The sequence below is a fragment of the Podarcis muralis genome, chromosome 10 (genome assembly GCF_964188315.1).
Source record: "Podarcis muralis chromosome 10, rPodMur119.hap1.1, whole genome shotgun sequence".
Classification (NCBI taxonomy): domain Eukaryota; kingdom Metazoa; phylum Chordata; class Lepidosauria; order Squamata; family Lacertidae; genus Podarcis; species Podarcis muralis.
The window spans coordinates 32,914,816-32,929,489 of NC_135664.1; the positions used below are offsets into that span (position 1 = coordinate 32,914,816).

General features: G+C 41.5%; 1 protein-coding gene across 3 annotated transcripts in view; it reads right to left on the minus strand.

The window, feature by feature from the left end:
- Positions 1–2,366: 2,366 nt before the first annotated feature.
- PTPRB (protein tyrosine phosphatase receptor type B) overlaps positions 2,367–14,674 on the minus strand; it is a 72,792-nt gene continuing 60,484 nt past the window's right edge. For 2 of the 3 annotated variants that reach the window (XR_003708559.2, XR_003708560.2), the window contains 7 exons: positions 12,635–12,769; positions 11,812–11,934; positions 10,541–10,704; positions 10,051–10,186; positions 5,264–5,384; positions 3,159–3,291; positions 2,367–2,688 (listed from right to left, as the gene is read on the minus strand). Coding sequence is in view for 1 of the 3 variants with exons in the window: in XM_028746466.2 (XP_028602299.2) it covers positions 2,666–2,688; positions 5,264–5,384; positions 10,051–10,186; positions 10,541–10,704; positions 11,812–11,934; positions 12,635–12,769 (702 nt within the window). In the remaining 2 variants the exon portion in view is untranslated. The remainder of the gene's footprint in view (positions 2,689–3,158; positions 3,292–5,263; positions 5,385–10,050; positions 10,187–10,540; positions 10,705–11,811; positions 11,935–12,634; positions 12,770–14,674) is intronic. The other variant, XM_028746466.2, reaches the window with a different exon arrangement.

A 14,674-nucleotide genomic window follows, 5' to 3' on the forward strand; every position in this document is an offset into this window, starting at 1 on the left:
AACCACATTGCTGTTTGAAAATATAAAAAAGCATGCAGGGGTCTTCTGGCGGACCGTAACACTCTGTTTGATGAGTTTTTCCACATGTGATTGATCAGAACAGAAAAAAGAATCACAGGCTTATAACAGCAGTTACTAATGAGAGCTATGATTTGACCACTTCACTGTGCAGCTAGCCAATGTGTGCTTTCAGTTGCCGTAATCTTAGGACCAGTTTGGGGGTCACATGAATCAGTCTTTACCCTCAAATAAAATGTTTGTATGATGTGTGTAAGGGGAATTGTTTCCTATATAAAACATTCACGTCCCATTAAGGTTAGATGGGGAGGTGGATGTCACTTTTGTTAAGCAATTTTGGCATGGCAAATGGTCAGGGAGTTGTAGTTCAGAAACGTCTGAAAAGTCACATGATTGAATTAGAGGATGTAGGTCAGGGATGGGGAGCATTTGTTGTTGGACTGCACTTCCCATCCGTCCCAGGAAGCATGGCCAGTTGTCAGTGATGATGGGAGTTGTAGTCCAACAAAACTAGGAAGGCCACAGTGTTCCTATCCCTGCTTTTGTATGGACAGAGACCCTATGAAAGCCTGGCAGGCTACCTCTCTCCTTGCCATCTGTGATTCAGTTGTCATTTTGTTTGCTGAGGCTGCAATCCTTACCTGGGAGTAAGTGTCATTGCCCTTAGTGGGTCTTACATCTGAGTAGGCAATGTGTAGTATTGTGCCATAAACAAATATCTCTCCTAATTTGCTGCTACTTGTATTTATATGTTTTCTGCATCCAGTTTTTGTTTTCAAATTTGATTTTACTGGCATTGCCTTTTGACTGTAAATGCTTTCTTTTGTACATCACCTCGGGCACCTTGTCAGAAAGAGGGCATACAAATGAAGTAATTAGATGAAGTACAGCAGGGGTTCTTTGTGTGGTGTGTCCAGAAACACCACAACATTGGCTATAAATATTAATGACCTCCCTCCACCTCTTTTGGAAAGAAAGCAATTTGCAATGAACAGTAAGGTTTGAAGTATTTTAAGAATGTGGCAAAATCTTGGTTATAATTCATTCTCTCTGCATATAGCGCCTTTGTCCTCCACATGTAGAGAGGATTGATGATAGTCTTTATGTCTTTATTGGGCTGAAGACTCTTTTCTGTCAGATGGTCTCTCATCAAACTCAGGATCTGTCTTCAAAACTTTTTAAATGTGCTGCACAAATATTCTAGCCTTTGCATCTAAAATACATTTGCGCTGTGTAAGTGTTTATTCACTGCATGCATTTTTCAGATCAGGCTGCATATTCATTTTATAGTGAAACTATGAAGTTAAGCGTCAACAGTGGAAACAGTTCAATCTCAACTTATGGTCCCATTTAGCAACAATGTTCTATTTAATAGAACTCTTTAATGCCCTGCATCTGTTCCTATTGACCTAACATATTGCAGCACCTTCATAAAAGTGGGCCAATTAAAGCAGCTGGCTGTTCTTAAAGTTGAGCAACTTTGTTCATTCCAGAGTGTCTCAATGGAAATTAATCTGATGCTGAAAAACAGGCCTTGGGCAGAGTGTCAGAGTTGGAAATGACCCTGAGTGTTATCTAATCCAACTCCCGGCAATGAAGGAATCTTTTAAAACAAACTTCCAAGGAAGGTTAGTACCCTTGGGTGCACTTCATCAGGCCCCAGAGATGTGAATCCATTTAAAGTAGCTAGATGTTCCATTACCACATCTTGGGCTGTAGCTCCCTCCATGCATCGTTTATTCTGTTCTCACCAGGTTGGGCACTGCTTTTCTTTTGAGTGAAGAAAGAGGTAAAGTAGGTATTCCGCCTTCTGTCACCTAATAGTATTTATCTGTCTTCTCCATACTGTGTTAAGAGCTCATATTTGTCTTGCTTGTTTCCCCTTACTCTGTGCATTAGTACAGAGACAACCGAAACCATGAGTCATTCTCTCCAGCTGCTTCCTCGTTGCAGTTTCCCAACCTTTAGCAGGCTTTCTGGAGCACCACCTCAGTTTCCTCTGCACAATGAAGCTATTATCCCTAGTGCTAGGTGTTCCCCTGTCACCAATAATATGACAGTCTCTTTATTGTCTCCCTCCCCCTCAGGATTGCAGTCTTCATTATTATTTAAAACCCTGATGCCTTCAGAAGTCTGAAGAACATGACATGTGCACAGATGAATGGAAGCTGATATCACAGTTCACAAGGTATGAAATATGCATGCTTTTGCAGCTCTTGAATGATCAATAATTTTTAACCCTTAACAACATAGCTGCAAGGAGGAGCTAGTCTAGGTGTGCTGGTTGTCCACCCATGCCTGGAAGTGTTGTGTTACACATTTTTGTCTCATGCTTAAAAACTTGCTACTTATTCAGCAAAAGATAGTTTATAGGGAAGAATTCATTAAAATAACTTTAGCATGGAAAAATAGTATTATCTGAAGCTTAATATAAACATTATAGATAAAATACATATTTACACAATAGCAAAGTACATTTATATACAACAATATCTATTATATTTAAATTATATATTTTAAAAATGTCACCAGACTAATAAATTATACACAGTATCAAACATGTCTGGCACTTCTGTAGTGCATAAAATATTTTTTTTAAAAAAACAACAACAGATACAACTGCAACAAGCAGGAATCTGTTGGAGCTTTAGTGCCTTGAATAAACAGCATCTGAAACAAAAAGAAAACGGAAGTTAGGAAGAGCACACAGAATGGTTTTGTTTTCGTATTTCCAGTGCCAGCCTGTAAACATGTCCTTATGAAAGTACTAGAATGATATAGATAGCTGGAGACCAGAATTGTGTCTCTATGCAAAATAAGAAAGCGGCAACTGTGCCTTAGAACAACAAGATAGAACAGTCATATATTTTTTTCTTGACAGGACTCCTGCCTTTTTAACGCTAATAGGACATTGCCCTATAAATCTTTTAAATAAAAACAAATAACAAAACCAAGCTATATCAAAAGCAGAAATTGAGGAAAGAAAGCTCTTTTTGGCTTACGAGTACTGTGATTAGGTAAAGCCTTTCCTACTGGATTTCTGCTTATCACACAGCTCTTAAAGGACATAAGCTCTGCAACGGGGTGGGGTGGGGAGGTAGCCATATTAGTATTCAGTATCATCTATACTACAGACTTACAGTGCAGTTCTAAACTTGTCTACTCAGATGCAAGTGCTGCATAGTTTTGTAGGGCTTCCTCCCATCTGGAGTTACAGCTTTGAACTGGTTAAGCCATCATTCCTTACCCCAGGGAACTCTGGGAACTTTAGTTCTGTGAAAGGGGAAAAGGTTCTTTAAAAAAATAGTATCTTTTTCAGGGCAGCCATCTTGATACTCCCCAGATGTTATAGACTTCAGTGGTCAGGGATGATAGGAGTGAGAGTCCAACAAGCCTGTTTAGTGGCTTTCACCAGTGCTGTAAATAATCTATGCTCTGGAGAGTTGGCATACACATGTGTTGAAAACAATTCTAGCAGTGAATTAACAGAAATCTTTATAATTCATGTAGTAGGATCAATTTTTTGCTGGGGGGCAGAGAGCTATGGCAGTTAAATTGGCCTAAAACACCCACATATTTGTACCTATGAAACAGCAATAAGATTCAAACTGCAAACCCTTGCAAAGGAACATCCATTAATCTTGTGAAAATAAATAAATCTAAATCAGGTACAGTGGTACCTCGGGTTAAGTACAGTGGTACCTCGGGTTACATACACTTCAGGTTACAGACTCTGCTAACCCAGAAATAGTACCTCAGGTTAAGAACTTTGCTTCAGGATGAGAACAGAAATCATGCTGTGGCGGCGCAGCAGCAGCAGGAGGCCCCATTAGCTAAAGTGGTGCTTCAGGTTAAGAACAGTTTCAGGTTAAGAACGGACCTCCAGAACGAATTAAGTACTTAACCCGAGGTATCACTGTACTTAATTCGTTCTGGAGGTCCGTACTTAACCTGAAACTGTTCTTAACCTGAAGCACCACTTTAGCGAATGGGACCTCCCGCTGCTGCTGCACCACCGGAGCACGATTTCTGTTCTCATCCTGAAGCAAGGTTCTTAACCTGAAGCAATATTTCTGGGTTAGCGGAGTCTGTAACCTGAAGCATATGTAACCTGAAGCATATGTAACCCGAGGTACCACTGTATAGTTATCATGCCTACTCTCTGGAGCTTTGGACTAAACCTTCCTTCAGCCCCAGCCACCATGGCCCAGGGATGGAGAGAGTTGTGGTCTACAATATCTGGAGACATCACATTGGCTATCCTTGAACAAAATAGTTTTTAAAATTGTCAGTATGGGAAAAAATAAATAAAAAGTTTACTGGGCATTTAGCTGCAGAATAGTTAGATATTCTGTGAATCTGCCACCACAGAACTGATTACTATACAGGACTCCACTATCAAAAATTGATAAGGCGGCTTTAGTAAATCCTCTCATTATGACTTCCTTTACTGGAGCAAGATGTCAAGCAAAGAAAGTGATGGAAGGGCAAGGCAGGTTATTCTTATCAAGATAATTTGTTTGGTATAGTAAATATGTCTGGTATTTTATTAGCACAATATATTCTCCCTTCTCCAGAAAGCCTAAAACCTCAAAAGGCAGCAAAAGGGTGCTGTTCTATAGCATAAAATATGGCATCTGAACATATAACACATGAAGGGAAACACATTAAGCCTGTAATGGAGCCTTCAAGTACAGCCCATGAAAAGGTGAAAGAACTAGATGGTGTTTAGAGATCCCTTGAATGGCGGAGATTTCTTTCAAATAACAGAAAGGTCAAGTTGGAGGACAGTAATAAACTATATCCATGAGATTTCGTTCAAAGTTCTGGGGTGTAAATTCTCAACTTTTTCAATGGGAGTAGACTGGCTTAAATAAAAATATTTAATCCTGTGTTGTGGTGAACTGTGCAATAACAGCACAAATGTAAGAAATATCAGGGAGTTGTAGGTTCAAAGGAACTGCATGAACAACTGAAGAAAAACAAAATGAGGGTTAATGCTCAGAACCATCTTGCTTCTCTTTTCAGAGCATGATAAATTCTTACCCGTAAGAAGCAGATTATATGATTCACCATCCATTGTCGGCTCTTTTAACAGAAGTCCCAGGTTGTGTGCTAACATTCAAAATTGCAATTTTTATATTTACTGAAAGAGATGGCTGCTTTTGCTATAACTACCAGTTATATTATCATGTTGTTACACATCATAAAGTTATATTTTTTAATCTTAAAAAAATATCCTTACCTCTGTGATACTCTGGATTCACATTTTCATATATTGGAAACAATGGGTTTTCCTGTTCACTGCGTAGCTTTCTTGCTCTTAAGACATCTCTCACACATTGATGTAAATACGCATACTGACACTACAATGAAGGAAGAGAATGTGTCAAGATGAGGAAAAAATGTTTTTTCAGGTCTTCCTTTCCTAGTGATAGGAGAACATATTTGTTCAGGTCATTTTGGACTTTCTGAACCAATATATGAACTGGAAAACAGCTTCCCCTGGGGAAAAAACCACACACACTATTTTATGAATTTTGCATTGTCATTCTCTAACCAAACCATATTAAAGAGAGAGCATGCATTGGGTGCAAATTGCTTGCAAAAATAATATAACAGATAAATCTGTGTATATTTGGAGGCATGCACACAATGTTATGAATTTTCATACGGCTTCTTTGAAAATTGCAAATGTGCACAGAAACTAGATAAGCTGAATTTAAGATTTGAAAAATGAGAAACAGAGAAATCAAAATTGACAGATCCCTCTCATCTCTTGACACCAATCAACACCTGAATCATTAAGTTGTTGTTGGGGGGGGGGTCTGTTTCCTTCACAGCTTAGAGAGCCTTTTGCAGCTGCCTTATTAGGATGGGAATTCCTCTTATCCAAGTGTTTTCTTTCCCCCATAATTTAAGGTGTTAAAGGGACAGAATTCCTAATAACTGAATGGACTGGAGGCATTGGGTTTGGATGACATACCACCAGACTGGAATGGAATGTTAGCTCCCCACCAGGCACACCACATTAGATGGTTCAGAATGGTTGGTCCCGCCCTAGGCTTGACTTCTGTAATGCTACTAGATTATAGAGCATGGGGGGGGGGGAGGTGAGAGTTTCCCTCTGTTTATTTCAACATCCCCCAACATGCTATGAAATATTGACCTGTTTGATCCAGAAATGTACAAGTGAGGAGGGCCTAACTGGTTTAAATGAACTGCACTGCATGACTGCACAGTACATTTTAGCCCATAGCCATGCTAGGTAGATCTGAAAGGTCCATTTCCTTGACAGAAGCAGCAAGTCACCAAATCTCAACTCTGCCTCCTTCCTATTCTGCTTAGATCATAGTAAAGTTCAAAATGTTGAATTTTGAATGTAATGAAAGAACTGAAAACCATTCAATCATCTCCTCACTTTTATATCAGATAACTGGAATATTATTGTAAATCCCATCTAAAATTAAATTAGTTTCACTTTTCTAACTAGGAAGAATATCCCCATTAGTTAATTCAATTAATAATACTCATCATCTTAATGGTAGTAATATTTTCCAGAGTGATGCCAGCCTTGTGACTAAGGCATCCTTTTCTTTTCTTTTCTTTTTGCAATGCAATCATTTTTAGTGCCTACATGGAAAATCTCCCCCACAATTATAACACAGGATTCTCAGCTTTGCCTGTTAAAAACCTTAAGTTTGAACTTATTAGAGCATCCTATTTATTAGGAAGCACTTGGATTTTTCATTATGATCCAAGCAACAGCACCATAGCATTAGCTAAGCACAGTCTAAGAGACACACAGGAATTTGTAGATCACTGTAACCTGACAAATTAAACAGACCCAGATTCTAATACCACTGGAACAGCCTCTCTCATTGTGCCTGGTTGGAGGGGAGGGAGAAATTCCCAACAGCCAACCAGGAAGAATTTAAACTAATGAAGGCTTGCAGGATCCCAGACTACAACACTGAACTTGAACAATCCGCTCTCCCAGTTCTGCTACTGTTCCTCTTTAATTCTTCCACACTCCATATTTCCAGCATAATAGACTTTCCCATCCCATTGGTCCTTCTGTTTGTTTCCTCCCCTGTTCTCTACCAGTGAGGGAGATGTACTGTAATTCTCTATTGTGGCTGATAAGTGCAAACTGTTTAATTATTATTTGCTGAGGTTTAATTTTACTGTTTACTATTAGATCCTGATGGATTTGCTGAATGTTGCTTTGCTTGGTATGTTGTTTATTTTAAAGTTATTGTGACTTTTTCTATTGGATCATATTGTTACTATTAGGCTGGATCTAGACACATCAAAGAAGTGTTTCAGTTAAGTGCGCTGTAAACTTTGTATGCGAAATCGGCATAGCAAAAATGAAACTCTACAGTACGCAGCTGGTGTCACAGTCTTAGAAAGCATAAACAATGCATATAAAGCAATTTTTATTTACCAATGTAGCCAAATCCTTAATGTTTGGTTAGATTTTTATGTGTGTTGGAAGCCGCTCAGAGTTGCTGAGGCAACCCAGCCAGATGGGTGGGGTATAAATAAATTATATTATTATTTTATTTTACATACAAGATGCGTGTTTTCCTGGACTTCACAGCAGCATGCATAATGCTGTGATGGTTCCAAATAGGGGCTTAATATCGCAAAGATGTCCTTCAGATATTGCAAATGGGAAACTGGAATCAGGGTGTTTTTTTGTTTTTGTTTTTAACTTGTCTTATTTTACACTGAAAATCCAGATTAAATGAGGAAAAAATATTAGCTGGTATGTTGATGCCAGCAATGTCATCTAGACAAACAAACAAACATGCATGCGTGAGGAGCACCTATCTCTATCTGGAAGCACCCTGGTTGCAAGCATAGCAAGTGTCCTCACCAACAACAGTAGCACCAACCTCTGGGAACTGGCACTGCAAGTAAAGCCACTAGTATCATAGCTCACTTTGGGTTAGCCAATGATTGCAATACCTCTTAAGAGAGCACAGAAATGTACACATTGCTTTTCTTTGTTTTCTAGTATCTCTGGTTAAATAGCATTATGTGACTGACTTCTCTCTCTCTTTCTGTGTGTTTTAAATTAAAGAATTGTGCTCTCATCTTGTTTTATTACCCACTTGTGAACAACATGTTGGGAAGAGACTGATCTCTTCTTCCCAATACCATAATAATGAATGATGGCAAGACCTGCTTGGTAAATAAATAGAACACACTAAAAGTTGTCTCTCCCTCTGACCTTGCAGCTTCTAAGTAATAAGCTCACAGATAAGTATCTACATCTTCAGTTATATATCCTTCTTTATCTCTGCTTGTTTGTCTGATGGTTTTCTAAGCACTCATACACAGAGCTCCTAAGTATGTCTCATCTTTTGAACCATTGTCTACCCCACTAAGCCTAATGCTCTGAAACACTGACCCTATTTCACCCATGGAGGAAAAAAAAAATCCCTAGTTATTTGTCCAGAGTGCCTGTAAATTACTGTCTATATAAATGGATAGCGAAATAGGCACTTCCCCAGAGCTGGTGAAAATTGCTTCCACTTCCCTCATTGTAAAGGACTACATTTCTTGTGAGGCTGCCGTTAGGGAGCAAGTACATCCCCCTCGTATTTTGAAAAGTTAAGTAATTAAGCTGCAGCAGCTACTGATTGTTTTGTAGTACCAGCATTCATCTGTGCAATACAGAAGGTGCACAAAAAGGAGCGAAGAAAGGAGAAGGGGAAAAAAACCTCCTGTTGAAGTGCGGCTAGCTAGCATCATGGGAGATAAAAGGTACTTAAGGTACTGCTGTACAAGCAAAGCTTTGTTATAGGACGGGTGGCTGGATAGTCATAGAAATCCAGACATTACATGAGAGCTCAGCACTTTTAGGAAATGATGCATGAGGTCCAAGAAGACAAAGAGGGATGAGCTAAGGGCTAGACGATACATTGGCTCACTAATCTGTGCCCTTAAGTGCAGGGTGTTTTTTATTTTTAAAAAGCCACACATTTCCAGCAGGGGGATTGAGTGGGGGGGGGGGACTGAATCATGACCTTAGTGTGGGAAGCAGTAGGCTTTACCCAACTGCTAATTGGGATTGCCACCCCCGCCAAACCCCCTGCATCAATATGCATTGGGGGGGGGGACGACATTCCATTTCCTTCAGTCGGTGTTCTAATGCAATCTGAGATCACAGCAGGGAACAGAGACTCTGGCCCTAGAGGAACGTTACCTGTGCCTAGCTTACCTTTGCTAGCTGACTTCCCCCCATAACTGACAAGCAGTTGGTAGCTGACCAGCAATTTATTTATTAACTTTGTATACCAGCTTTCATTTGTACACAGCATAAAAAATGCAAGACAAAAACACATAAAAATGAGAACAGCTTATCTATGTTAGCTGACCACCTCCCCTAGCTGATTAGCAGTTTCTAGCTGACCAGGAATTTGAGAGGCGAGGGAGATGATGTATAATTGAGGAAAGAAGGGCACAAGGAGGGAAAGGAGCTGGAGAAACCTCACACATGGTCTAGAGCCATGGTTCCCAATGTGGGGCACACACACCACAGGGGGGCAATTTGATTTTTATGGGGGGCAATTTGAGAATGAGTTAACAGTTAATGGCCTTTTAGGCTTCCTTCATGTGAATAGGAGTTCACTTTTTGAATAATAAGAATTATATGTCACGGAGAGGGCATCAGGATTTCAGAGATGCTTAGCTGGGGCATGGCCAAAAAAAGGTTGGGAACCACTGGTCTGGAGATTTATTTCTGTTGAGAGGAAGGGGGAGGGTGGAAACAAGCAGAGTTTTGGGAGGGCTGGTGAGGGAAGGGGCTTGTGGGAAGGTAAAGTTGCAATTGCTGCTGCTGTTGCAGCGGCAGCAGCATCAGAACCTCACCCAAACTCAGGAGTAGGCCAGGAAGATAAGAGAGTGGGAAAAGTGTGTTGGAATTTCATACACTGGTTTGAACCAAACAACTCAATTTTTAGCGAGGACTCTCCGGTTATTGTGGTATGATAATACTGGTATCCTAATAATGCTTACCTCTGTTTGGACCATGTGGACTCTGTGAAGCCTCAGATCATGCACAGCCCCATAAATATCCACAGAGTCTTTTGAGTCCAACTGCTGAAGAATTCGATCCAGTGCAATAAAGGTGCCTGTTCTTCCAACTCCAGCACTGAAAAAGAATACAGAAACAGTGTGTCTCCTGATGTGCGGCGGCTCTTCCTCGTCTGGCTAGTAAGACACAGGAGGCTCAAGCTAAGCTCTCATTTGTATTCATTTCCATCTTTTGTATTTTAACAGAGAGAGAAGCAGGGAAACTTCTCAGTGCCGCCTACCGGCCAAACGGTTGGAAGAATGATCTCTTGGTAGGTACACTTTGCACTTGGGGAAGACTTAAACTTCCAATTGGCTATCAGAAGTCCTACCTGTTCAATGAGTCTGGAAAGCAAATAAAAGGCAAATACTTTTTGATGCTCTCTTGCCCACCCCCAACCCAGTCTTCAAAGCACTGTTGTCCTGCTAATACCTGCAGTGTACTATGGTTGGTCCTGCACGGGGTGTTCGGTTGATATAATCTCGTACAGTTCTCACAAACTGGATGAGGGACTGGGTGGTTTCCGGTACACCATGGTCTGGCCACACTGTGTAATGGAACTGACGAATGAGTCTAGAGGAATCAAGCTGCTCTTCCTATAAGGTCAATTGAAGGTAGAGGGGAAAATTAGACACGGAAAGCAGACAATATACACCACTGTGTATCTCCGCTGAGTATCAGAGGGCAGGTTCTCACACTGTACAGATAAGGGAGGTGTGGGTGGCCCTCCAGAGGTTGCTGAACCTCAACTCCCACCAGCCCAAGCAATCATGGTCAATGGCCACAGATGAAGGCAGATGTAGTTCAGCAACATCTGGAGGGCCAAAGCTCAACCCCCACACCTGAGATAAGGGATGACACTTGGCTTTTTATTTCAATTGTAAATAGCTCTTAGACCAGGAAACAAAAAACTGTGAGAAGGATCTGGCAGATAGGTAGGTATATTAAGTTTATGACACAGCAGCAACCAGGCCATATTTGCCACACACTAGTCAGATCTAACAGCTCAAAGAGTTAGCTGAAAGTTGGGTGCTTCATGCTGTGACAGTAGAATGATATCTGCAAGCCTTTTCAAAACGCAAACATACTCTCATGTTGTTTCATTGTAATGTGAGAAACAACTGCCACAGAGCAGTTCTTACGTGCCTACTCAGAAGTAAGTTCCATTTTGTTTAGTGAGACTTAAAAAAGGTAAAGGTACCCCTGCCCGTATGGGCCAGTCTTGACAGACTCTGGGGTTGTGCGCCCATCTCACTTAAGAGGCCAGGGGCCAGCGCTGTCCGGAGACACTTCCGGGTCACGTGGCCAGCGTGACATCGCTGCTCTGGCTAGCCAGAGCCGCACACGGAAACGCCGTTTACCTTCCCGCTAGAAAGCAGTCCCTATTTATCTACTTGCACCCGGGGGTGCTTTCGAACTGCTAGGTTGGCAGGCGCTGGGACCGAGCAACGGGGGCGCACCCCACCGCGGGGATTCGAACCGCCAACCTTTCGATCAGCAAGCCCTAGACGCTGAGGCTTTTACCCACAGCGCCACCCGCGTCCCCTATAGTGAGACTTACTCCCAGGTAAACAAGTATCAGATTGGGGGACTCCTAGGCTTTAACTTCTGGCCCAAGGAACCAGTTGATCATTTAATACTCAGTCTCTGCCAGTGTAACTATTTTTGAGGAAAGCTTGCTAAAATAGTTATGTTATACTTACACTGCAAACCTTAAACTCTCTTATTGTCCATTCCGGGAGTACTGACTCAGATAGCATCTGGACTATTAAGTCTCCATAATATAAGGAGTCCTGATCAAAGGGCCAGTAATGGTCACATTTCACCTAAAGAAACAAAGAAGAGTCTGCTTTTACTATCAGAAGAATAGATTTACTTTTACGTGTATATTCCCTTTGGTAATCAATAAACAAAAATGACAAAACATAACATCAGTTGATGTGAATTCTTTATATTTAACTTTAAAAGGCCCAGCAAATTATATACAATTATATACAATTACATGGATGGCACAAATTATGATTTATTCTCTTCTAGAAGCATAGTGCAGATTTTATCAGGATGCAAATTACAACTGTAGAATGCTAGGGTGCTTTCAGACAGAGTTTTTAGTGCTGCCCACTCATTATTCTCCCACAGTAAGCCACGTAACTAGCCACGCTTCAACAGGTACATCCTGCTATCTTCTGTCATGTCAATGTTCACTCATTTCTTATGGGGAAAAGAGTAGCAATTTCACATTAAAACAACAGCTGTCCTGTGCACCAATAGCATCGCTGATCCACACCTTGCCTTCCTTCTGGAAGATAATCACATTAGCACACTGATCTGCCACTGGAGGACTAATGGCTCCAAGCCAGAAGGCTACTTGGATTAACTTCTGTAGATCTTTTCATGCATTTGTCGTGAAGCTATTTACACGATGTGGAATGCAACATGTCCTGACCCTGGTTGGGTTATCTCAAGTGCTAGTGTGAGATATAGATACGTATATGTAATCAAGAAACAGGAAAGCTATTTACTCACCCGACCCTTCTCAACACATTGGGTTACCATGACAACATTGTGAACATTCTGTTCCCATGCCATTTTCCAGAAATCATCCTTTGTGCCGGGCAGAGGTCCTTGAGTTGCGATATATTCCCTGCGAAAATTATTGCCCTGCCAATTTAGAAACCTATGATTAGTTTAGATAGTGTCGAAGTATGCAGAGGCATCTTTCTTGGATAACTGGCTTTAAAGCACAGTGCTGAAGGTTGCTTTGAGGCTTGAGAGCAGTTAGGTGATTGGAGAAGAGAAAGAGAGAATGTGTCAGTGCATTGAATCACGGGGATCAAAAGGCACTGTACTCCAAGCACCATGCTGCAAAACAATACCATCCATTCCTCACCAGCCAATCGTCCTTGCCCTCTCAAGATCAACTCACACAATGCAAAACAGAGAATGATGCAAGGAGAGAGCAGGCTTTTCTTTAAAAGATGCTTGAAGGGCAAATAGCTCTAGGTAAAAAAAAGACTTAACAGTTTTGAAATTAAAAAACAACAGCAAGATTATGATCAAAGCCTATCCACTGATTCTTCCCAAGGAAAATGTTAAAAGTAAAGGTAAAGGTACCCCTGACCATTAGGTCCAGTCGCAGACGACTCTGGGATTGCAGCACTCACCTCGCTCTATAGGCTGAGGGAGTTGGCATTTGTCCGCAGACAGCTTCCGGGTCATGTGGACAGCATGACTGAACTGCTTCCGGCAAACCAGAGCAGCGCACAGAGACGTCGTTTACGTTCCTGACGGAGCGGTACCTATTTATCTACTTGCACTTGATGTGATTTTGAACTGTTAGGTGGGTAGGAACTGGGACCTAAAAATGGGAGCTCACCCTGTCGCGGGGAGAACCACCGACCTTCTGATCGGCAAGCCCTAGGGTCTGCGGGTTAGACCAGTGTTCCCCAACCTTGGGCCTCCAGCTGTTTTTGGACTACAATTCCCATCATCCTTGACCACTGGTCTTGCTAGAGAGGGATGATGGGAGTTGTAGTCCAAAAACAGCTGGAGGCCCAAGGTTGGGGAACACTGGGTTAGACCACAGTAAATTCAGTTTACCCAACAACTTGGATCTTGTTGGGAGATATTTATTAGCTCCTCTTGTTCATGTTATCTGTATTGTACTAGGCCAGCCTTTACCAACCTGCTGCCCTCTGGCTGTTTCGGACTACATTTCCCATCAACCCCAGGTAGCATCAGCAATGGCAAGGGATGATGGGAATTGTAGTACAAAGCATCTGGTGAGCACTGGCATGGCCAAAGCTGTTCAAATCCCTCATCAGCCATCGGACTCATTAGGTGAAATTGGGCCACCGGTCCCTATCTTGCTACCTCATAGGTTCATTATGAGAATAGAATGGGAAAAGGAGAACCATTATGCCAACAGAAGGATGGGCAGGATCAATAACAACAGAAATAATATCCTAAACTGGGATTTCATGGCAACAAAGTCACCCAATCAATTCATCAAGGTCTTCTGGAGTGTTCACAAATATAATTACAATAGATGACAGAGTGAAAATCCTAACATTGAGTGTAGCTCATTGTCCTTCAGCCTTGGGTCTCTGAATCCCCCATGATTGGCTAAGCAGTTTGAGGATGATGGGAGATGCCATCCAGCAATACTGGGGAACCCATGGTTGAAGAACACTGGTCTACCTTATGAGAGGAAAGCAAAACGTAAACGTGACTTAGGAAAACACTAATACAGGGATTAGAAACCAGATCACAGGTTGTGGGAGGTAGATAGACCACCACGGATAGGACATTATTTGGTGATCTATGGATCTGGAGGCATTCTGCCATTTATGACAAATGAGAGTGTAATCTTTGCCAGTTGGGCTTTAATGTAAGATATGCATGCTTTCAAGATGAAATACAATTTTGGGCACTGTGTGCCAAACAGTTGTACCTATCTGTAGAAGTTCCACAAAGACAGAGATATTTAAAAAGCTGTTCTTGGCTGATTCTAATGCTGCTCACACAAAGCTACAGAAAGCCCAGAAAATGGCCTTAAGTGATTCC